At 40.6% G+C, this 25,546-nt stretch overlaps 1 protein-coding gene across 2 annotated transcripts in view; it reads right to left on the bottom strand.

The window, feature by feature from the left end:
- The window catches only part of nwk (nervous wreck), a 53,580-nt gene that overhangs the window by 13,558 nt on the left and 14,476 nt on the right, over positions 1 to 25,546 (bottom strand). Inside the window, exons 1-5 of one of the 2 annotated variants that reach the window (XM_065231788.1) lie at positions 17,689 to 18,269; positions 17,329 to 17,558; positions 7,725 to 8,808; positions 7,523 to 7,658; positions 6,910 to 7,454 (exon numbers count right to left, since the gene is read on the bottom strand). In XM_065231788.1, the coding sequence (XP_065087860.1) occupies positions 6,910 to 7,454; positions 7,523 to 7,658; positions 7,725 to 8,808; positions 17,329 to 17,558; positions 17,689 to 17,709 (2,016 nt within the window). In that variant the 5' untranslated portion in view covers positions 17,710 to 18,269. Of the gene's footprint in view, positions 1 to 6,909; positions 7,455 to 7,522; positions 7,659 to 7,724; positions 8,809 to 17,328; positions 17,559 to 17,688; positions 18,270 to 25,546 lie in introns of those variants that run through there. The other variant, XM_065231787.1, reaches the window with a different exon arrangement.

Here is a 25,546-nt window from a genome sequence, read left to right as displayed (position 1 = left end):
TTGCGGTAAATTTGAAAAAAGGTAACTTGGAGTGTAGAGCGCACTGCCCACTGGACGATTCTGAAGCCTGACCAATATAGGGTAAATGTCGGCTTCGGCACCTATTGACTGTTTTCGGCAACCAAAATTTAAACGTTAATTTCACTATGTTTTACCATCAACATACTTCCCTGAATGTATCCAAATGATTCTTTAGTCTTTCAGCTTCAATCTGATTATATTTGTAGGACCGAGCAATCCTGTTATGCCAGATTTTTCTTCAAATCAAGCATACGTACTACAAAATGGGGCTGATTTCGAGTTGCCGATAATAGAACAGCTGGTTAACACGCAGTTCTAATGGGAAGGTTGCCGAAGAAAAAGAGGCTGCCGACAATAGTCACACTCACCTGAGAAGTTTAGAGCGTTGTAAAAACGCTTTCAAACAGTTTTGAAGAATTCTGTCGATTGGAATGGATAGAGAAGCAAGCAGCAGATGAATTGAAACAAACAGACACGTCATATATGTGCGTGACGCTGTGAATATGCTAATAGAAGTGCGGACGCTGCTTAGATTGACGAGAATACGTAAATTCCCCTATATAGATACATTCATACCATTGGCATTTTGTATTTGAGATAAGACAGAGACAGGATGCGGAGGGCCCGCCTAGGGGGAGCGTAACCCATGTTATGGCTTCCATTTATTAAATAGTTCAGATAGGCTGGAAATGATAGGTTCATGTTGAGAAAATGTACCATATGGTGCCCGTTCACTGATCAAAATTAAATTAGATTCAAATCGTCAGGCCCTGCCCTGTAATAAGGGGATTGACGATGATTTGCCAAGTTTCATTTTGCATTTGCATATAATTGTAAGTTTAGGTTTGCTTTTGTAATTGTAAGATAGATAGATTGGCTCAATTGAAACATTGAGTTGTATAAACTTGACGAATCATACCACTAAAATAGTAGTAGTTACAGTGCCGCATTATCTAACAACCACTGCCTGCAACTAATGTTGGAGGGGTCAGCATGGCTGATTACGGATCAAAACTAACATAACTCTAACACTGAAATGATCCCGAAACTAACGCTCATTCATTGCACTTTGAGTCATAAAGTAGTTTTATTTATTTTCCTACTAATCTATCTACACACTTAGTTTTTTCTACCGAGCTCGGCTGTGCGGGTCTCGGCGGGGAGGGGGTTTCGCTGAGATCTCGGCGGGAGTGACATTTGATTGCCGAGTCTCGGATAATGCCTTTTCTTATAATCTACCTACGTTTCTTTTATTTGTTATCTACTTCATCCCTTTTTTATTTGTCTGCTCTTCTTTCCTCTTCTCTTCTTTTGTTTTGTTTGTTTACATATAACTAATACTAATACCTCCTTGTTTTCTCTCTAATTTGTCTACTATGTCCCACCATCACGATGAGAGATGAGCTACCATACATGGTACACGCTCATATACATTCCCAAAATAGTATGCCGCAACAGCACTACACCAGCCAGCAAAGTTCAACAATCCATCGTTGCTTATGCCTTTGTTGTCGTTTGGAACCAGTTTTGCGAGGTAGGCGACGATTGTGCGTATTTCTCGCGTAACTTTTGAAAAGAGCCTATTTATAGCCTGAACAATACGTAAAGAGCAAATTGAAACATTGAACGTCGCGTGAAAGTGGAACTTAATGAAGGCCTAAGTACTTTTTCGTAGTTTTTAGTTTTCGGATTTGAAAGATCGTCGGTTACAGTGGCCTGCTTACTGAGCAGAAAAACGCGGTCCCAGGTCCTTACATATCAAAGAGATTTATGGTAAAACCGCTTGTGTATCGTGTATTTTGCGAAACTCGTTGTTGTCGTTGGTTCCGGGTTTGAATGGATACAAAAATTTGAGCAACGGTATTATGTGATATGAGGGGCTCGGTGGCCTTAGAGCAACTGTTTTTGCTTACTGAGCAGAATATCATGACTCTAATCTCAGGCCCATCCACATTCAAGATTCGTCAATCGTTTTATTTGTTAACATGACTACATGGTAATAACAGCAACTCGATGATTAAAAAGGAGCTCGTCTGCCTAGTGGCAAACGTTTTTGCTTACTGAGCAGAAGACCGTGGGTTTAGTCCCAAGCTCATTCGCGTTATATGATCGTTAAGACATCGATTCAGCTTATCGTTTACCAAAACGAACCCTGCTGCAAACCCAACCCTCTTATCCAACATCTCAGTGATTCCTCGTGGAAGAGCAGAGGTTTTCTCGGCTTCCATCAAAGCGAGTGTCATGTCAACACAGTCCTTCCCATTCCTTTCTTGACCTGTGTTCGGGCGGGGCCGGCGCTGGTATTGCCTAATTTAAGATCACCAGTTTTTACACATTGAGGATGATTGCTAGTCCCAAGCATCGTCTATTGGTTCTCTGTGTAATTACAGCTGATCTGGCAATAACAGAGTAGCAACCGGGGGCGGTCAATCAAGCTCAAGCTCAAGCAAGCTATTATTGATCTTTTCTGATCGATAGAACGGAAATGAGCGATTACGACAAAGTAGTATTCTGTTGTTCTTGTTATGAAATTTTTTGCCATTCAAATCAAATCCAAATAGGCGTAGCAAAATAGCCTGTTTTGCTTTGAGCGTGTAGTGATTGTTTGAGATTGTCCAGTGTGCAGTGAGAACATGTACTTTTCTGTTCTGTGTTTTAATATGCCACTAAATGTTTTGATGTTCATATTTTTCGAGTCTGCCTCTCCCTCACAGATTTTCACTTAAAGTTGACAGATGGAAATTTTTCAAATAAACCTGTTATTTTACCACACTTTCTTCAGACCGACAAATAATCAATTTTGACATAAACCTCCTTGAAAAAGCCGGCGCGGGTGGTGTAGTGGTAAGCGTGACTGCTTTCTCACCCCAATGGGTCTCTGGGTGCAATCCCAGCCGAGGTCGGTGGGATTTTTCTGAGGCATAAAAATCTCTGGTCACGTCTTCCTTCGGAAGGGAAGTAAAGCCGTTGGTCCCGGGCCATGTGCGTTGAAATGGGTGCGATATCCTACGTAGGTGTGGAAGTTGCCTTCCTGCACATTTGATTGGCACTAGATTGCGGAACAGAGACCGACGTTAAATAAAAAAGGACCTCCTTGAAAACCGAACGATCCATAACAGAACGATTTTCGAACATTATAATCTATTTCCGAAGTGTAAAATTTAAGTGATAATTCACCAAATGGAAGACGGCCTTATCCTATGACGAGCCTACTAAGGCTGTGTTCCATTTGGTGAAATTTTACTTAAATTTGACACTTCGAAAATAAATTATACTGTTCGAAAGTCCCCTCTTGTTGGTCTTCTGATTTTCGAGAAGGTGTTTGTCAAAATTGATTCCTAGTCTGTCAAAAATACGTCTGGTACAATAGCAGGTTTATTTGAAAATTTTCTATCTGTCAAATTTAAGTGGAAATTCACCAAATGGTACACAGTTACTTCTTTAACTTATTTTTTCCGGGTACTTTACCATACATCAGGTCATGGTATTTTCTAAACTCATGTAAATCCCTATATTTCAAATCAGCTCGAATGTTCACAATTCCGGAGTGATTTGAGATTTGGGCGTAATTGCATTTGTAAACAAACGCGTCAATCGCCGATTTCCGTGAATGAAAGCTCAATTTTGAAATCTAATAACTCTACGAGCTAGAGGAATTGTTCCTTTATCATTTGGCATAGCTTGTTTACGAAAATGAGCTTTTATTTTCGAGAAATCGGCGATTGACGTGTTTGTTTACAAAAGCAATTACGCCCAAATCTCAAATCACTCCGGAATTTCTCTGTATTTTGACACAAGCGCATTTCATATCACTGCATTTTGTTACTCCCAAATGAAATTTCTATTTCCATAGTTACAATCTGGATCCTACGCCCCCAAAGGGAATTTGAGTCTAGTAAATATTGTTGGAGCGATCAGATGGCATTTTTGCTTACGGAATTGAATATTTTTAAACAAACCTATTAATATGTGACACACATCAAATCGAATAAGAATTCGAAAAGAAAATGGCAGTCAAACTCAGGCATGGAAAATCATTTACATTCATTTCATGCATTCATTTACATTCATTTGCCCCTAACTTTTTTCATCAACAGTATTCCGCAAAATGATGTATCGAGCTTTTGTAGGTTTTGTTATTAGCTACAACTTTTGCCAATAGCTCAAATCTGTATCTCGAATTAGAGCGGGCAGAACTTGTTACTGTTTTTCAGTGAATGTAAAGTACATTCACTGAAAAACAGTAGTGGATTCTGTTTGCTCTGGTTCGTCATGCATAAGAGATACGGTTTTTGGTTTTTAACAAAAGTTTAAGCTAATAACAAAACCTATAAAAGCTCGATCCATCATTTTGCGGAATTCTGTTGATGAAAAATGTTAGGGGTAAATGAATGTAAATGAATGCTCGAAATGGATGCAAATGATTTTCCATGCCTGGTCAAACTATAGATGTCAAACTTTGTGCCATTGATCACACATTGACCACACCCGGACATGTTACAGTACCCAAGGAGCAGGCCAAGGACGGATGTGTCTAGAAACTGGGATAAGTTATAACTCATCATGCGAAACATCAAATTACATGAGAATTCAAACTTGAGCCAAAATACATCATCAGTTTTTCACTCATTTGCTATAAAAAATAGTTTCAGAGCTATTAAATCACTAGATATTATAATGGTAATTAGTACTTTTAAGTTACAAGAAGAAGTTGTAAAGTATGTGTTTGACACATCAACCCTTTCAATATTGCTTTCAATGCGTCACCATCACCGATTTTATGATTCGTGAACGCTCACGAATCATAATCAATAAATCAATTTTGTTCGACTGGTAGAGAGAGAGCTATCAAACAGAATTTTACACAAGCCAAATCGTGACTCATGGATTGTTTGATTTCATATGTTAATAGTTAAAAGTGAAAAGAAAGCACAAGCGTGATACATAGTTATATTCTTTTTGAAGAAATAGATGAGAAAAGCTTTTTGATGTTCATGAAGATAAATTGTTGAGGCGATCAGACGGCATTTTTGCTTACGGAAAGCTTCCATTACGACAGGAGCATGGTACAATATAGCTAGTAAAGGGTGATACGGTCAAAATTTGGTCAAGGGAAAACGCGTGTAAATCGGTGAAATCGTTTATTTAAAAAATCAAATTAAATTTCTTTTTCAAGTTCAATTAGTATAAAATTCAGGAAAAATATTCAGTTAGGCTTCCGCTTTTCCAAATCCGAATTGCCGGGCCTTACGCTTGACCCCTGCCATCAGATTTTGTACAGCCACCTTGTCCACCTTCTTCGCCGCAGAAAGCCAGTTTGCCTTGAACTGCTGCTCGCCCTTAGCAGTTTTTTGGTCTTCTTTAGGTTCCGCTTGACAATAGCCCAGTATTTCTCAATTGGGCGGAGCTCTGGCGTGTTGGGAGGGTTCTTGTCCTTGGGAACCACCTGCACGTTGTTGGCGGCGTACCACTCCATGACCTTTTTACCGTAATGGCAAGATGCCAAATCCAGCCAAAACAGTACGGAACAACCGTGTTTCTTCAGGAAAGGCAGCAGACGTTTATTCAAACACTCTTTCACGTAAATTTCTTGGTTGACAGTCCCGGAAGCTATGAAAATGCTGCTTTTCAAGCCACAGGTACAGATGGCTTGCCAAACCAGATATTTCTTTGCGAACTTTGACAGTTTCATGTGCTTGAAAACATCTGCTACCTTTCCCCTTCCTTTTGCCGTATAAAACTCCTGTCCCGGAAGCTGCTTGTAGTCGGCTTTGACGTAGGTTTCGTCGTCCATTACCACGCAGTCAAACTTCGTCAGCATCGTCGTGTACAGCCTCCGGGATCGCGCTTTGGCCGTCGTATTTTGTTTATCATCGCGATTTGGAGTCACTACCTTCTTGTAAGTCGATAGTCCGGCTCGTTTTTTGGCTCGATGCACGGTTGTAGACGATACACCCAGCTTATTTGCGGCATCTCGGAGAGAGAGGTTAAGGTTTCGCTTGAAACTACCGGCAACTCCCTTTGTCGTCTCAGCGGCTTCCGGTTTTCGATTTCCCCCCGATCCAGACTTCCTGGCTGTCGACAAACGTTCCCCAAACACTTTAATTACATTTGTAACGGTTGATTTGGCAACTTTTAGCGATTTTGCCAACTTTGCGTGCGAGTAGCTCGGATTTTTGCGATGCGCGAGCAAAATTTTGATACGCTGCTCTTATTGCTTGGACGGCATTTTGACAACTGAAGAGTGAATTCCAAAATCAAAATAGGAGCAACATTCTACACACACACACCTTCAAAATGAGGGGTGTTCAGGTTTTTTAAATGCAAAATTGAAAGAAATACGTCAAGTTGATATTGACCAAATTTTGACCGTATCACCCTTTAAACTATATGGGAAGGATAGTGCTACTGTGTTACCTGACTTATAACGAATATACGTTGTATACGAGTACCCCAAATACAACGTATGACTCGTCTAATTTTGCATAGCATTTGCAATGTAAAATTAGACGAACTCTACGTTGTATTTGGGGTACTCGTATACAACGTATATTCGTTATAAGACAGTTAACACAGTAGTGCTAGTTTCCTGTGTTCTGCACGGCCGTTGAGACTTACTAAAAATGTGTCAAATTTCACTAATGTTGGCAAAAATCGTGACTGCTCTTATGCACTGAGTAAACGGTACGCAAGTATTAAGTAAACGTAATTAAAGAAATGATAGTAATACTCATAATAGATTAATTAAAAAATGCTTATTTTATATAACAAAAAAATGAAACAATGGAAAATGCAAGAAAAATATAAAACCTTTGGTTTTGACTATTTAAGTCCATTAGATGTTCATTGTCCATACGGTACGATTCCAACATATCTTCGGTAACATACCTGTCCTTCTTCGAAGGTGAGCTCGTCTTCTGCTGTAGCATCATAGTCGTACAATGCAATGCAGTACATTTGATGAACCTTTCTCGGTGCTGAGATAACAGAAATTTGATCTGGTGACTGCCCAGAATCCTGCATCTGGTCCTGATCTTCGTTGTCTACCGTGTAATCGACGGAAGAGAATGAGATTTGCGTCGACAGCTGAGCTGTAGTGTGGGTGTCCACCGGTGTGTCTCTCTCCACATCCAAATAGTTATGCGGCACGAAGCCTTCCTCGCCACGATAATTCCGAGCCCGAAGCCAACCGTCACCATCGCCTTCTCCAACCACTTCCAACTGTTCACTCTCGACTATGGTCAGCTCATCTGGATTTTGTGCAGTATATGAGTATAGTGCGGTGCATTTGAAGGTCTGTGCTGTGGGCTGTTGCGGAGGAAGGCTGTCTTCAGCCGTGGCAGCTTCCTCACCTCCCCAATCTGTATGAATTGGATCGTCCCATTCATGAGAAATCTGTTCGATCTTCTGGCGTTCTTGTTCAACTTCGAAGTCTGAAAATTGAGAATCAAATTTAAAAAAAGTTCAAGTCTTTATGTTCAGAGAGCCAATATCAACAAACCTTCATCTTCATCGCTGTCTGGAGCAAATTCTTCGGCTAGTGGTTCTGGCTGCTTGGGAGCCGGTGAAGATTCTGACATTGGTTGATCTTGTTCAGCGTTATCACTATCGTAGAAGGAATCAGAGCTTGGATTTTCCTAGTAAAATTGAAAAGAAAAATCAAATTATTTGACGTTTTCTCCAAATTGATCCATTCTACGTACCCCTTGTCCTGAGGCATCAGTGCGCATGGACAATGAACTTGCCGAGCGTGGCATCTCTTGTACGCTGAGAGTTTCTGCCTCCTGTAGCCATTCGTCCACATTGATTCCGCCAATTCTTAGGCACTCCAGCCGAGACTCAGCCTTGCACTTGGCGGTTTCGGCTTTACGAATGTTTTCGCGAAACTCATCGATCTTCGTTTCCAGATCTGGCCCATTCTGATCGTTAGGATCCGTGCGATGACCGGCTTCACGCAGAGCCGTACATATGGCTAGTTTACGAGCATTTTCCCTAATAACGTTGTTTTCGCGGGCCACACGTCCAGCCCAACGTTTGCCTTCCTTATTTAAAGTTTCTGTGGCGGATTCATGATCCGCAGTAATCTTTCTAACCGGATCATTATCGCATGCTTCGAACTCGTACTGAATGTGTTGCTTCAGCACCGGATAGTACAGGTAACAACACTGTAGATTGTACTCACGCGTCAATTGTTGAGCCTGATCTCGAATCTTTCCAAACGAATTCTGCGTAGCCGAACAGGTTAGCAATTCGGTACGGCCAATCAGTGCCAAATAGTCAGCAACCCGTTCGTAGACGTAATTTTCCATAGTGGCCATCGTAGTCTGTAGATCAATAGTGAAGTAGTGATTTTGATGTGCATTGGCCGAAGCCAGGCTGAGAATGTAGTCGTTCCTGGCTCCGGTTGATTTTTCCTCAAGCTGCTCCTTGCGTGAGGTCACGCGAGCACTGTTCTTCTGCAGTGACGTTATCGACTGGAAAAATGAACCTTTTTTCTTTTTCAACTTTTCCTCAATATCCCTCGCCTTGTCACGGACATCGTGAGCGCAGTGCTCTTCGTCGAAGTAACACTTTTTCGTCTTATCGACATCCTGCACGGAGAGCTGAAGTTCTTTCTGAACTACTCCGAGATGTTCGACAGATTTCTTGCTGGTGTTTAGCTTCGAGTTTCGTAACAGTTTAGCTTCGTCGGCAATCTGCTGCTGAAATACTTCGACGGCTGCGAGACGGGCACGTGCCAGCTTCTCGTTCTCTTCCAAAACTGTTTGCCATACGCTCCACATGTTCCTGCACCGGAAGTAAGAGATTGATGTATTAATTTTATATCCCTTTTCAGACACATACAGAGAAATAATAAGGGCTATACAATATTAAATAATCAGTTGGTTTCGATCACCGTATAGGACGATTGGTTATCCCATCGGGGATGAATATTTTAATTTGTTAGCCTTTAAGTTTGTTGTCCAGTGTTCATTACATTATTCTTTGCTCGACTGTCGAGCTGTTCAGTCCGTATTTTCACTCGAGTTCTCGATTCAATTTTGTTTCGTTTTGTGCTGTCGCGTTGCTCCGTGGAAGTGTCGCCACCTTCTCGCGTTCTGGCAAGTTTACTTGAACTTGCAAACACAAAACAAATGGTAAGTAAACGTGCCAATGAGTCAGCAGCGGGCCCTTCAAAGAAGGTGCTAATCAAGCCCAGTGCGTCGCAGGATGACGTCGCTGCAGTACTCCCGGAAGAAAATGGCGATGGTGACGGATTCCCCCGCTTTTCACGCCGATGAAGGATGTTGCCAAGCTGGGTGCCGAACTGGCAAAACACAAGCTGCTGCCTCGCTTCAAGCTTTGCAGCATCGGTACCAAAATCATGTGCTCCAGCCTGGAGGAGTACAAACAAATAAGATGTTTCCTGAAGGACAACAATAGGGACTTCTTCACGCATGATCTGCCATCGAGCAAGCCACTGAAGGTGATTTTGCGTGGATTACCGTCGTTCGTGGCGACTGCGGTGAAATCCGAGCTGAAGCCGTTTGGGCTCAAGCCTGAGGCAGTGTACCCGATGAACCGGCGGCCCAACCACAACACCAGCTTCCATGATCAGTTGTTCCTGGTGCATTTCACGAAGGGATCCACTAGTCTTGCGGCTCTGAGATCCAAAATCCGGGACCTGTTTCAGGTCATCATCACTTGGGAGCATTACAAACCCCAACATCGTGATGTAACGTAGTGTATGAACTGCCTCTCATATGGCCATGGCACCAAAAACTGCCACATGAAGACAAACTGCGGCAAGTGTGCTGGAACTCACTCAACTGCATCCTGTGAGCAAGTCGATGACATCGAGCTGACGTGTGTCAACTGCGGTGGAAACCACCAAGCCTCCAATCTCGGATGTCCCAAGCGAGTGGAGTTCATTAATATCCGTCGGAAGGCCACAATAAATAACCAGCTCGGTCGCCTCCGTAATCATCGTTCGCCTCCTGCACTCAAGGAAGTCCAGTACCCAGCTCTCCAGCCCCGTCGACATGTTCCGAACCTAGCCCCGCTTCCAGGTTCATCCACCGCCCCTGGTTTATCATACGCTGGTGCTGTCTCAGGTGAATCTGTCGACGATTCTCCGTTCACCTCCGAGGAACTTGTGACGCTCGTGGCCGAGGTCATCATCATCATGCGCACCTGCAAGACTCGATCTGAACAGCTTCATGCTGCCTTGTCACTCGTCACCAAGTATGGACCGTGAAGCTAAAAAAAATGCAAATTGGAACGCTTGCTCACTGACGAACAAGCATAGAGAGCTACTCGATTTCCTCAACACCAAGGAGGTCGACATTGCTATCATCACCGAGATGCATTTGAAGCCCGAACTGAACGTATTCCTTCCCGACTTCCGGCTCGCCAGATTTCATCGCACCTGCTCTGGAGGTGGAGGAGTGGCAATCGCTGCAAGACGGAACATCAGTTGCCGGCTGCTACAAAACTTCCAGCTGAAAACAATTGAAGCCATCGGAGTGGAGGTGAGCACATCACTTGGCCCAATCACCATCATCGCGGCCTACTGCCCCAAGCAAACCAACATCAGGGACGGGTCGTCAGTGGCCCTCCGGAAAGACATCATCAAACTCACCCGGAGGAGCGGGAACTTTATCATCGCTGGCGATCTGAACGCAAAACACCAAGCTTGGGGCAACGGTCGGAGCAATAGAAACGGCATCATCCTCAATAAAGACCACTATACCATCTTGGCCCCAGACGCTTCCACCCGGTTGAGTCATCGACATCTTCGGAAGCAACATGGGACACAACATCTCGCAACCTGTGGCATTCCAGGAGCTGAGCTCGGACCACTACCCGGTGGTGGCCGAAGTTGGATCCTCGGTAAACCGATTCGAAGCTTCCCGGTGCAACTACCATCGAGTGTTGACGAGGCGCAATATTAACACTGCGTCGACACAACCATCGACTACGATGTCCAACCGGGGACGTCCGAAGATGTTGACCGGTGTCTACAAACCATCGAGAAGGCGATTTCCTGGACAAGGAACAACACGTGCCAGTATCCAGACAGGTGAGTAACACTCTGAACCTTGACAGCCCTACCAAAGATCTCATTAGACTCCGTAACATCATTCGTAGGCAGTACCAGCGTACTGGCCTGCCTAACTTGAAGACCAGTTGTAATCGATTAACAAAGATCATTCAGGCCAGGATGGTGGATCTCAGAAATAACGATTTTGCTAGAAAGATCCGCTCTCTCCCAGATTGTGCTAAGCCCTTCTTGAAACTTACAAAAATTCTTAAAAACAAGCCTAGGCCCATTCCACCACTGACCCCACTGGATCGTCCCGGCGGTTGATCTGAATACTCCTGAAGAGAAGGCTGCCGCGATAGGTCAACACTTCGTCAGCTCCCATAATCTCGGACAAAACATCGTCAGCCCTCATGAATCTGAGGATGCTGAAGATGCAACCAATCTTCTTCAGATTCTTAACATTTTTCCAGAGGTATCCGAGATTACGGCTGACGAACTGTTGGCCTATATCAAATCATCTAAAAACATGAAGGCCCCAGGTTTCGACAACATCCTAAATCTGGAAATCAAACACTTGAGTTCCAGATTCTACAACCATCTGGCACTGATTTTTAATCAGTGCCTCAGACTTGGCTACTTCCCCTCGTGTTGGAAGTCAGCTAAAGTCATACCCATCCGGAAACCTGGGAAGGATCCGACCTCTCCTTCAAGTTATCGACTCTCAGGGTTATCAAAACTGTTCGAAAGAGCAGTGTACCACCGGCTCCTAACATCTGCCGATGAAAACAACTTGTTACTCGAGGAACAGTTTGGTTTCCGGAACGGTCGTTCGACCGTCCACCAGCTGTCTCGAGTAACAAACATTCTCAGACGGAACAAGTCTGTTTCGAAAACATCTGCCATGGCGTTGTTGGACGTTGAAAAAGCGTTCGACAATGTCTGGCATGATGGCCTGGTGTTCAAATTGCAGTAGTACGGTCTTCCAATCTTCCTAGGGAAGATAATAAACAACTATCTATCAGACAGGACGTTCCGAGTCTCTCTGAATGGCATCACATCGGATGCTTTCAACATCGGTGCCGTTCGTTGCGAGTACGGCGATCGTACCATAGAGGTAACTCTAAGACCATTGGGTCCCGAAGAAAATCATTATTATTTTTGGCTCACTCAGTACCAGAACAACGGTCCCAAGCAGTCCCAAGCTATTTTACTCACCCCTGCATGTTCTGCATGAATCCACACACCCCTGATGTTATCTGTCAAACTTTCATAGCGAATCAAAACAAACATAGTGTAGTAATAGAATTTCAACTAGAATAGGGTACGTTAATCGTTTGCTTGGGACCAATAGGCTAGTCAAGTAGTGAGCCAATTTAAAATCGTTAGTTTCGTATTGATTGTTGATCGTACTACGTCGATCGAGCTATTTACTTCCCCGGCTGACCACAAGGGATCTGGTAGACACTCGCCGTCCTGACTGCGGTGGCTCAGACAATATAGCCAGTTTCGCCACCGGAGTTAATCGTCAAGCAGGACGAAGTAGGTGATATAGAAGGTTGTACCAACCGGTGGAAACTAACGATTTTAAATTAGCTCACTACTTGACTAGCCTATTGGTCCCAAGCAGATCGATTAATGAACCCCATTCCAGTCAACATTCTAGTACTACACAATGTTTGTTTTGATTCGCTATGAAAGTTTGACAGATAAAATGAGGGGTTCGTGGATTTTCCTATTTTTCGATGGGTGCATCGATAAGCTTGGGACCGACAACAGTACCAGAGTTGAGCCAAAAAGTTGAGCATGTTTTCTCGGGACCTACTAGTCTTAGAGTTACCTATATGGTTGTACCATAGAGGTAACTCTAAGACCACCGGGTCCCGAAGAAAATCATTATTATTTTTGGCTCACTCAGTACCAGAACAACGGTCCCAAGCAGTCCCAAGCTATTTCACTCACCCCTGCATGTTCTGCATGAATCCACACACCCCTGATGCTATCTGTCAAACTTTCATAGCGAATCAAAACAAACATAGTGTAGTAATAGAATTTCAACTAGAATAGGGTACGTTAATCGTTTGCTTGGGACCAATAGGCTAGTCAAGTAGTGAGCCAATTTAAAATCGTTAGTTTCGTATTGATTGTTGATCGTACTACGTCGATCGAGCTATTTACTTCCCCGGCTGACCACAAGGGATCTGGTAGACACTCGCCGTCCTGACTGCGGTGGCTCAGACAATATAGCCAGTTTCGCCACCGGAGTTAATCGTCAAGCAGGACGAAGTAGGTGATATAGAAGGTTGTACCAACCGGTGGAAACTAACGATTTTAAATTAGCTCACTACTTGACTAGCCTATTGGTCCCAAGCAGATCGATTAATGAACCCCATTCCAGTCAACATTCTAGTACTACACAATGTTTGTTTTGATTCGCTATGAAAGTTTGACAGATAAAATGAGGGGTTCGTGGATTTTCCTATTTTTCGATGGGTGCATCGATAAGCTTGGGACCGACAACAGTACCAGAGTTGAGCCAAAAAGTTGAGCATGTTTTCTCGGGACCTACTAGTCTTAGAGTTACCTATATGGTTGTACCATAGAGGTAACTCTAAGACCACCGGGTCCCGAAGAAAATCATTATTATTTTTGGCTCACTCAGTACCAGAACAACGGTCCCAAGCAGTCCCAAGCTATTTCACTCACCCCTGCATGTTCTGCATGAATCCACACACCCCTGATGTTATCTGTCAAACTTTCATAGCGAATCAAAACAAACATAGTGTAGTAATAGAATTTCAACTAGAATAGGGTACGTTAATTGTTTGCTTGGGACCAATAGGCTACTAAAGTGGTGAGCCAATTTAAAATCGTTAGTTTCGTATTGATTGTTGGTTGTACCACCTAGGATACATTACCATAGAGGTAACTCTAAGACCACTGGGTCCCGAAGAAAATCATTATTATTTTTGGCTCACTCAGTACCAGAACAACGGTCCCAAGCAGTCCCAGGCTATTTCACTCACCCCTGCATGTTCTGCATGAATCCACACACCCCTGATGTTATCTGTCAAACTTTCATAGCGAATCAAAACAAACATAGTGTAGTAATAGAATTTCAACTAGAATAGGGTACGTTAATCGTTTGCTTGGGACCAATAGGCTACTAAAGTGGTAAGCCAATTTAAAATCGTTAGTTTCGTATTGATTGTTGACATTACGGTGTTACCCATGATTGCCTACGGCGAGTGGGTAGGCCGGTTGCTCGTCATCACCGTCGCCGAGGGGGCCCTGACAAAGGAGCCCTGCTCATACTCCCCGCTAATTGCCAAGGACCACGAGAAGAAGAAGAAAACTGCTCCGCTCAGTCCATGCTTTGTAGCAGCAGAACCGCCACCATACCGTCATCGAAAGGCCTAGCGAAAGCAGCAGCAACAGCCAGTAGGAGGACAAAGCTTAGTAGCTAATAGACGTCCAAAATTGATTCCTTCTTGATGTTTTGTTCTTTCACCCTAATCCGACTGACTTTGGGGGAAGTACCCTTGCTCGAGGCAGCCTATAGGTAAGCCGTTTCTTACAGGCTTATTGACCATTCAGCCTAATGACCTTCGGCCTAATGGCCGGACACCTAATACATCATTCCAGTTTGGACCTTCAGTCAGTATAGTTCGCTTTAGCCTTTTCTAAACACCCATCGAGCACCTTCCGAAACTTAATTTAAAATGTAAGATTCTATGATATATACCGAACATATACCGAATTTGTAGTGTTTCCTCGTTCAGGCGTTCTACAAGGCCTTTAAAATAATTTTGTAAAATATATTTTAGCTAACTTTTCAAATATAGTTGGTCTGTGGTATTTTGGGCCCAATTCATAGTGATCCAGGATGGGAATATAGCAGGAAAATAATCCTAGACGTTTCGTTCATCGGTGAATTTTTTGCGCTTTAAGGTGATTCCTTGAAGCGTCCAACAATGGCCGTCTTTATCACTTCAATATTTTTAGAGCACAAATCTTAGGCGCTGTTGTGACATCACTCATGAAATTGAAACTCCTTGTATAGTGCAGCAAACGTAAAGTTCCAGTTTCATTATTGTATGTTTTGTGAGAGGTGATATTTGTGCTCTTGAAATTTTGAGGTGGTAATGAGATTGATCAAAATTAGGCGATTCACCTTAAGATATCCTACTGTTGGTGGTTGGAAATAATAGAGTAATCCAAAACCACAGGAGGTCAATCATGATTAGGCTTGTAAATAATAGGGTAATCCTAAAATTAATTGATATTCAAAAACTATTTTTTGAAACTGAAGACATTACCATGAGCAGATTTGTAGTTGAGTTAATTTCAAGCAACTTTATTCAAGAAACATATTATCTATCTCTTAACGTTTTCTTTTTTGAATAATTATTCAGAATTAAATTAGAATGCAACTGAAAAAAAAAGTTTCATAGATCTTTTGTTTCAAATTTCAACGTGAAGTACATAATACAACAAAATAGAAATATGTTATTTTTTGAACGCGTATGAATTTAATTTGACTATATGCATTATTTTTTTAATATAATTAGGAATAACTTCTGTATAAAAAGAGGTTCAGACATTTTTCTACAAAACATGCATCTTAAGAAGCTTCAAATGGCTTTACAAGATAAGTAATAAGTAATAAGAAAGTATAAAGAGAAATTTTAAATAAAAAAGTTAGTGCTAAGCAACTAAACAAGACGAATGCTCATTAGCTTAGTGGTTACCGTTTCTGCTTACTGAGCAAAGAAGGTCGTGAGTTCAATCCCAGGCCCGTTCATTTCCTCGTATTTGTCTTTATGTATCATTTCACAGAACATAAAGGAAACTTCAAATCCAAAAGTGGAGAATTTTTCATTCTAGAACACTAGCGCACCTGGCGACAGAAGGCATGTTTTTGTCTGTAGTTAAAGTTCTCTGATTCCTTTGCAGCTCCCCTTCTGTTCTGTGCTAAATCTTTATCCCTATTAGACTTAAATAAACAAATCTGCTTTATCGATCGCTTCTTTTCCCACAGTGAATCTAGATCAAAAAGAAACCTTACCCACACTATCATAACTTTCCTTCCAATGGCAATCGTGAGAAGCAGAGGTAAACACGGTCTCTATAACAACGTTTGTCATACTAATCATCCTTCCCCTTGCCAAACAAAAGACCGTGTGGACAACCGGTGGAAACTAACGATTTTAAATTGGCTCACCACTTGACTAGCCTATTGGTCCCAAGCAAATCGATTAACTTACCCCATTCTAGTTCAAATTCTAGTACTATATTACGTTTGTTTTGATTCGCTATGAATGTTTGACAATGAGGGGTTCGTGGATTTTTCTATGTTTCGAGGGGTGCATCGATTAGTTTGGGACCGAAGAGAGTACCAGAGTTGGGCGAAAAAGTTGAGCACGTTTCTTCGGGACCTTCTAGTCTTAGGTGTGGACGTGGCCGGCGCCGGTGCTGTAAGTCCTGCCATTTCAATTCTCGTTAGAAACATATGCAAAATATGTAAGAAATCAAAACTTACATTTGATGTACACGCCAATTGTTTTTCATGTAATGTGTTTAAGACGAAATAATCAAAAAAGTATAGAAATCATTGTGCGCATAGGTGAAAAGTTCGTCGAACAAAATTTTTCAAAATAAATCAAATTTCAGAGAACCTTTAACAATTAACCACTTCATTCGAGCAGTTAAAATGACGTTTACTACCACTTGAACTTTGAAATAAAACATTATTTTGAGATTTTTTCTTCTAGAACCACGAGAAAAGTAGGCAAGATTTGTGCGTTTCATAAAAAAAATAGCAATTAGTTGGTCCAGTTTTAAGAAATCGCTGGTAGAAAGTCACGCCGAAACTGCTTGACAAAGTGGTCAATAGTTTAAGATCGAATCTTGATGAATTGACACTTGCCTTTGGATCTATCACTGAAGAGAATACACACTATTACATCAATCTGATATCGACCCATTTTTTGGTGAATAATATATAAATTTGTTCACTAGCGATCTGATGAAGTCAATGTAAAAAGAACAGTTTTCATTACCCTTTGCCAAGTATCTACAAGTTCCACTAGAGCTCCATGGTTTATCCCTGGTTGGTCCCTGTTCTACACAATTGTCAATTTAAACACATTCATCGTCTTTTGCTCGTTTCGCAGCAGAACACAAAATAGCATTGCGAAAAGTTTTCTTCCCATATCCAGTCATTCATCTTGGAACATAGGTCGCTGCTGCTAGGATTTTTATCATAAAATTTATTCATTTACCATTTCTCCTCAGCTCCGTCCATTTTAATTTCCGGTATACAAGCTTGCTTCTTGTTGAGATACGCCGACGAAATTTTCAGCAGGGCCTCGCTGTATGACTTTTCAATCGCCGAACGTTTGAGCGTGAACTGTCGAATGTCTTCGAGTAGCTCGCACTCATTTTGATTTTTCAACGCAAGCTTTGCCAACTGCTCCGAATGAAGATTCTTCAGAAATTTTGTATAGTTGCCCTAAAAGTAGTAAAAGAAAGCATAATCCGTAATTAATACTCCACAAATGTCTGGACATGTTCCATTCACATTAAACATCGCTCAGTCTCGCTGGGCTCATTCACGACTCTCACATTAAAAAGGAGCTTACTTTTCGTGGTGGGGGCTGCATTTTGAACCCACTTCGTAGCTAACTTCTAAGGTTGTACAATTTTTCCAGTTCTGGACTGACGGATATTCCTGAATTTCCGGATTACAAATGATGTTATCGGTAGATTTAATCCGAATGTCTGATTGATACACGCTCACAGGAAGCGCTCGATTGGACCCCGTGCTTCAAATTTCACCCAGATCAATAATAGATGAAATTTTCCTTGCCTTCTCGCGACCCGATTTCAATGCAACCTGCTCCACACTTTTATCCGACGCGAATCGACATTTGTTCCACAATCCAACACAGATTTTCCAACCCTACATTAACGTAATTCGAAAAGGTGCTGAAAATTCACATTTTTCCACCCGCAGTGCCTAATTTCAACGCAGCGAAAAATTCCTCAACGTAGAACACCCTAATCAACCGAGTGTTACACACATATCGATTCTCCAATTTTGCCAAAGTGAATGAAAATTAAGTTTTCCTCAACCACTTGCTCTCGCCTATTTTCTCTCCCGTCAGTCTCTCACTCAGCACGTTGGGAATAGCAAAGCTCCCAGAACCGATCGCATGCTACTACCTATGCCCTTTAGTATACACATTGGCATACGGATGACTGGTAGGATCCATCTATCTACTGTTTATCAACGCAAACAATTCTCTCCGTCGGTCTCTCCCGATGAAGCACATCAGGAAGATGGCATATCCGAGAGAAAGAGAATGTGAAATGCATTCGTGTAGGTGCGATTTTACTTTATCCGGTTGGGGGTGGCGGGGTTGTCGGGTACACGGAACGTCATTTTACGTACATGGCAGGACATTCTTTTGACGTCATGAAACTTTGCTGTCTTAATTCTGCCAGTGAGTTCACAACTATGCAACACTTTTCTAGAGCCAAACGTTTTAGTTTTCCTTTAGAGGGCTGACATAAAAGACGTAGCTCATTTTGAATGACTTTAGAACACCCCTTCCTTTCGTAGCGAGTTTTCCTTTAGTGAATGGATTTCGAAGTATGTTTACACAGATAAAAATAAGAACAGGACAACAGAATAGAACATATTTTCTAGATATTTTTTTAAACTTTTGGAGCACCAAACCTTAATCTCCTTTTCACTATTTTTTGCAATATCTTCTGTAATTTTAAACGATTTTTTGGTGTTTTCATCTTGCTGCACTGAACCAATTTGACATATTCCTGTTATGTGGGAATCTAATAAATTTGCGCTATAAGATAATCCATTGAAAATGATATGATTGAAAATGTGTCAGGTAAATTCTATATGAATATCTGATACATTTACAATGCTGATAATTTGGTAACTTTTATATGATCGTCATATGATAAATGAAAATCAGTCAAATTATAATAATTAACTGAAATGGATTTGAAACCCATAAGCATAAGCTTTACGTTTCACCACAATATAATATATGTGTCATAAATCAATCGAAGTAAAGTTTATGTGAAAATCACATGAAATTTACTTCTTCTTTTGACACATATATTTAATAGATTTCTAAAAATAAATCGAAAAATTAACATCAGGCAGTGGGAGCTTTCACAGTTGTGTCTTTTTTTTTATTGTAGCTGATTTGGGATTCGATCAAGAACTGTTGAGGTGTGATGCTTTCGGTTTCTGCGCTCGATTCCACTGGGACACGGCTGACTTCAAGATTGAGCTCGTTCAATTAGCATGAAGTAAGAACAGCTCTCCCGACATGGAATGTAGTGCAACTTTATGCTCGTTTTGCTAGAGTGAAGACAAATAGCACTGACAAATTTATGTTCCGTTTCGGTGGTGTCAATAATTTATGAAAAGGAATCATGTAAGATGTATTTTATTTTGAGCGATATTCATCCCAGAAAAACATGCCAAAACAAATGTTTGCTGTTGGACTTCTTAAAAGGCAAATCTATATGACTATATAATGATTGGGATAAATCTTTTTACAATCTTTGAACCTCAAAAATCAAAGGAAGCTATTCCAATGAGATATGAGATATACATGTTTTCCTATACTGCAAAGTTAAATGACAGTCCAATAGTTTCTACATGTCTGTTTACACGCGACATATCAACAAACGTCAAAAATCGTTAAAAGCAACTTCAATAAAATATACATGATTATCTTATAAGATATATCTTTTAGTGAGCAATATTCATCATGAAACCAGGTATATTGTACTGAATTTTCTCATAATGCAAACTTATATGATTTTCCATTAGTTTCTAGATGTCTGTAAAGAGCCTGGATTTATAAAGAGACGACATGTCAAAATTGGAAAAATCGATTGTCTGTCAAAGTCATAGGAAAAGTCATTCCAATCGAGCAGAAGACCTGTCAAATAGATAAGATGTCGCCTCTTTATAAATTCAGGCTCTTTAGATGTCTGTTCCCACATATATCAACATGACATATCAACAATTTTTCACCAAGAAATATATCAGACAATATTCATATACTTTTTACCTATCGCTAACCACGTTCGAAGCAAAGTATTATCAAGTACAAAGTATGTGAAATTACGATAGAAATCATTCCATATCGCAGTCATAGTTTTAAAGTGATAATACAATGGAATCTATCAATCATCACATAGAATGAATAAATCTGCTGACATTGCTATGTTATAAGATGGATCCAGTAAACGGTACATGTCGATTTGTTTCAGTGTGGAAAGCGTTTTATCACAGACAAACAGATGTGTCTTTTTAAATAAATTTCCGTTAAAAATATCTCACTAACGACATTTCAACGACGACGAGCTATTGGCGATTTTCCAAACCACAAACAATAGGTCGTATGAATAAAAGCGTTTACTTTACTTTTCCCGTAAGAATAGCACGGGAAAGTAAAGTAAACTCTTTTTATTCATACGGCCCAATGTTGCATACAAGTTCGATAGAATGTACACGCTTACATGAAGGCACACATGAATGGGTAAAAATACCCATCTTGAAGAAAAGTGGCTTAGCTAATTAATGAGTATTTTTACCCATGAATGAGTTTCTATTGTAACAGATACTCATTAATGGGTGAAAAATTACTCATTAATGAGTTAAGCAACTTTTCTTCAAAATGGGTATTTTTTTACCCATTAACACTTCGAACACATGAATAAGGGTGTCAAACTTCAAGATTTTGTAAGCCAATCCTAACAAACAATTCAGAGTCACAAATATGCATATATATTGAATAAATACTATATAACCATATAGGTAACTCTAAGACTAGTAGGTCCCGAAGAAACCCCAAGTAACCATAAGCATTAGTATGTAGCCTTTAATTGGCTTTATTTCAGCATTACTAGTGTTAATAAGCCCTTAGACAGTAATTGCTAATGCTATAAGCCTTCAATCAACACTCCTAATGTTTCATGCACATAATCCTCTTTATATGAGCATTAGCAATGCTTGATAATATCATAGAGGTAACTCTAAGACAAGTAGGTCCCGAAGAAACGTGCTCAACTTTTTGGCTCAGCTCTGGTACTATCTTCGGTCCCAAGCTAGTCGAATCACCCCTCGAAACATAGGAAAATACAATAACCCCTCATTTTATCTGTCAAACTTTCATAGCGAATCAAAACAAACATTGTGTAGTACTAGAATGTTGACTAGAATGGGGTACGTTAATCTATTTGCTTGGGACCAATAGGCTAGTCAAGTAGTGAGCCAATTTAAAATCGTTAGTTTCGAATTGATTGTTGGTATAACCTATAACCAACAATCAATACGAAACTAACGATTTTAAATTGGCTCACCACTTTAGTAGCCTATTGGTCCCAAGCAAACGATTAACGTACTCTATTCTAGTTGAAATTCTATTACTACACTATGTTTGTTTTGATTCGCTATGAAAGTTTGACAGATAACATCAGGGGTGTGTGGATTCATGCAGAACATGCAGGGGTGAGTGAAATAGCTTGGGACTGCTTGGGACCGTTGTTCTGGTACTGAGTGAGCCAAAAATAATAATGATTTTCTTCGGGACCCAGTGGTCTTAGAGTTACCTCTATGCTATAACCATAGAGGTAACTCTAAGACTAGTAGGTCCCGAGTAAATGTGCTCAACTTTATGGTTCAGCTCTGGTACTCTCTTCGGTCACAAGCTAATCGATTCACACCTTGAATCATAGAAAAATCCACTGACCCCTCATTTTATCTGTCAAACTTTCATAGTGAATCAAAACAAACATAGTGTAGTACTGGAATTTATACTAGAATGGGACACGTTAATCGATTTGCTTGGGACCAATAGGCTAGTCAAGTAGTGAGTAAATTTAAAATCGATAGTTTCGTATTGATTGTTGGTATAACCATAGAGGAAACTCTAAGACCACTGGGTCCCGAAGAAAATCATTATTATTTTTGGCTCACTCAGTACCAGAACAACGGTCCCAAGCAGTCCCAAGCTATTTCACTCACCCCTGCATGTTCTGCATGAATCCACACACCCCTGATGTTATCTGTCAAACTTTCATAGCGTATCAAAACAAACATAGTGTAGTAATAGAATTTAAACAAGAATAGGGTACGTTAATCGTTTGCTTGGGACCAATAGGCTACTAAAGTGGTGAGCCAATTTAAAATCGTTAGTTTCGTATTGATTGTTGGTATAACTGTGTACACTGCTGAATAAAGCAGGTTGTCGAATTAGGTGCTGAAAAAAGCTCATTGAGATCGATAAATCCACGCTGTTTACTCTAATCTTATTAACTTATTTATTTATTAAAAGCTTTATAAACGTTGGCTGTCTTTCCGATTCAACACCCACCATTGTTTTTCAGTGAATGTAAATTACTTCACTGAAAAACAATAACAAATTCGGCCCACTCTAATTCATCATGTATGAAAGATACAGATTTGAGTTAATGACAAAAGTTGTAGTTAATATCAAAGCCTACAAAAGCTTCATTCGTCGTTTTACGGAATTCTGTTGATGAAAAAAGTTAGAGGCAAATGAATGTAAATGAATGCATGAAATGAATGTAGCAGTGCTACACAGCAAAAAAAATGTAATATCGATCAACGTAATTCAAGCTGATGAATGAAATAATGATGTAATATCAAAAAGCAGATACAATATTACATCAATGGATGTAATTTTGTTCGCAAAATCGATGTACATCGTACAATGTGATATTACACAACCGATGGATTGACCTGGTTGCAGCAGTTTCGATGTAATATTCAACAACTTTTTTTGCTGTGTATATATCTATGGCAGATTATGCACGGGTACGGATTTCCGGATAAACTGACGCTATTGGTCAAGGCGACGATGGATCGAGTGATGTGCGTTGTTCGAGTATCGGGGACACGACACTCTCGAGTCCCTTTGAATCTCGAAGGGGGTTACGGCAGGGTGATCGACTTCCGTGTCTGCTAGTCAACATCGCGTTAGAAGGTGTGATCAGAAGAGCTGGGATAGACACGAGTGGCACGATCTTCAGGAAGTCCATCCAGCTTCTTGGCTTCGCCGATGACATCGACATCATGGCACGGAACTTTGAGACGATGGCGGAAAAGTACATCAGACTTAAGGCTGAAGCTAGGCGGATTGGACTTGCCATCAACGCATCGAAGACAAAATACATGAAAGGAAGAGGTGCTAGGGAATGACCATAGAGAAAGTTGCCGTCTTGAGCAAAGTTGCTCAGGTAACCAAGTCCTTTCGGATGGTGGTCATACTAGTTCAGAACTCTCTAACTACGTGACGCTAGTGTGCAACTTCCTGAATATACTATGTCCAGGCATGGCAAATTATTCACTTTCTTTTCGTGCATTTATATACATTCATTTGCCTTTAACTTTTTCCATCAGCAGAATTCCGTAAAATGATTAAAACATGATTGTAGAATTTGATATTAGCTAAAAAAAATTGTGAATTACTCAAATCTGTACCTCTTATGCAAAACGAACTAGAGCGGACAGAACTTGCTATTATTTTTCAGTGAATGTAATTTACATTCATCATGCAAAGAGATATAGATTTGAATTATTGACAACAGTTGTAGCTAATATCAAAACCTACAATAGCTTCATACATTATTTTACGAAATTTGATTGATGTCTGGGTTGATGAAATAAGTTAGAGGAAAAAATATGTAAATAATTTGCCATGCTTGACTATGTCTGGAAAGCTTGCCCATTAGAGTGATGCAAAATTTGAAATTATCGCTCTACAATACTCAAACGATTCCAAATCGGATCCTGACTAAACTCTCAAAATTTGAACCCATTTGATGAGAAACTGAGATGGCACAAACCATTTGAAGTTTGTATGGGAATTACTATGGTAAAACCAAGATTTCACCATATCGGTCTGCTTCAAAAGCTTTCAAATGTACTTGTTCCCAGCTAAAACTTTGCTGAAGACCACTGTTTGATTAAATGCAAGGATCGAAAGTTATCAATGGTTCAATGCGCTGATGTCTTATGATAATGCTCAATCAACTGCTCAGCAGGCAACATTGGTGTTTCTGGGGCGTTGAATACGACACAAAAATCATGGCTACTATGTCACACTGCAAAATACAGTGTTGCCTACAGAACAGCTGCTTGATCATGTTATAAGTTTACCAATTTCTTAAATAATAAACATAGAAACAATCTTCAGCAAAGTTGTAGCTGAGAAAATTTTCTATAAGAATGGCAAACAAACTGTTTCGCAGCTCAATATGGAAAAAGACTAGAAGGCAATGAACAAAAAGTTGAGATTTCCCATAGTAATTTACATGTAAACTTTAAATGGTTTGTGCGAAGTCTGTTTCTATCCAAATGAGTTGTAACTTTGGGAGGCTAATCAGGACCCGATTTGAAACCATTTAAGCACTGTGGAGTGAAAAAGTCCAATTTTGCATCAGTCTATTGCCCATACAGGATGTTGCTGTGCAATGTGAGGCTGTGTTCCATTTGGAAATTTTTCACTTAATTTGATAATTCGAAACTAAATTAAGATGTACGAAAATCCCTCTGTTGTTGATCGGCTGGTTTTCGAGAAAGCGTCTGGCAAAGTTAATCCTTGTGTGTCAGAAATAAGTCTGCTAGGATAGCAGGTTTATTTGAAAGGTATTTTAAAAATAGGGGTGACGTGTAGAGGTCAAACATCGATGTTGGATGCAGAGTTACATTTTCCTCGTGTGTGCAAAAATGTGCTGTCGAGACTCTCAACAAACCGTCTCCCATCGCAACGAAAACAACATGTGACGAGCGAGAAAGAGACACGCGAGAATAAGATACGAGCGAGAATCAAATGCGACACCCAAAAATCCTGGCGTGCGCGAGGCTCGCGCTGATCTCATGTGCTTCATCTCATGTGCTACGATTAATGCTAGAACTGCACAGCTCGAAGTTCTGGAAGATGTAGGTAAGCGAAATACAGGCTGTTGAAACTTGGTTGCTTTGACCGACATTTCATTTGCGTTTGAACAAACCATTCCTATTTCAGAGGAAAGGTAGCATATGTTTGCAGTGCTTAAATTATTGAAATCCTCTAATAGCAAAAGCCATTAATTTTCCGGTCAATTAGAATATTCTTTGTTTATTTTTTCCGGTTCAACACTTAACTGCACTTGCATGACTAACATCTTTTAACACGTTATTTTCAAAATATAGAATGGACAAAAATTCTACAAAAAGTGTATCGGTATTGTTTAGTACGGGGATTTGGCCGTTGCAGGACGTTCACACATTTTCAACGTAATTTAACCATTCATCGGCAACACAACTGGTATACATTGTTAGATGGGATGTTATGTATTTTGAATAGATTATATCGGAATGCTACGAATGCAGCAATGTTATGATAATTCAATGGGTGGAAGCATTTTTCGCAGAACATTTTTTTC

This window comes from Ochlerotatus camptorhynchus, unplaced genomic scaffold (genome assembly GCF_037179485.1).
Source record: "Ochlerotatus camptorhynchus isolate MF236.1 unplaced genomic scaffold, CSIRO-AGI_Acam_v1.1 ptg000361l, whole genome shotgun sequence".
NCBI lineage: Eukaryota > Metazoa > Arthropoda > Insecta > Diptera > Culicidae > Ochlerotatus > Ochlerotatus camptorhynchus.
This window is presented reverse-complemented; position numbering and strand designations above follow the sequence as displayed.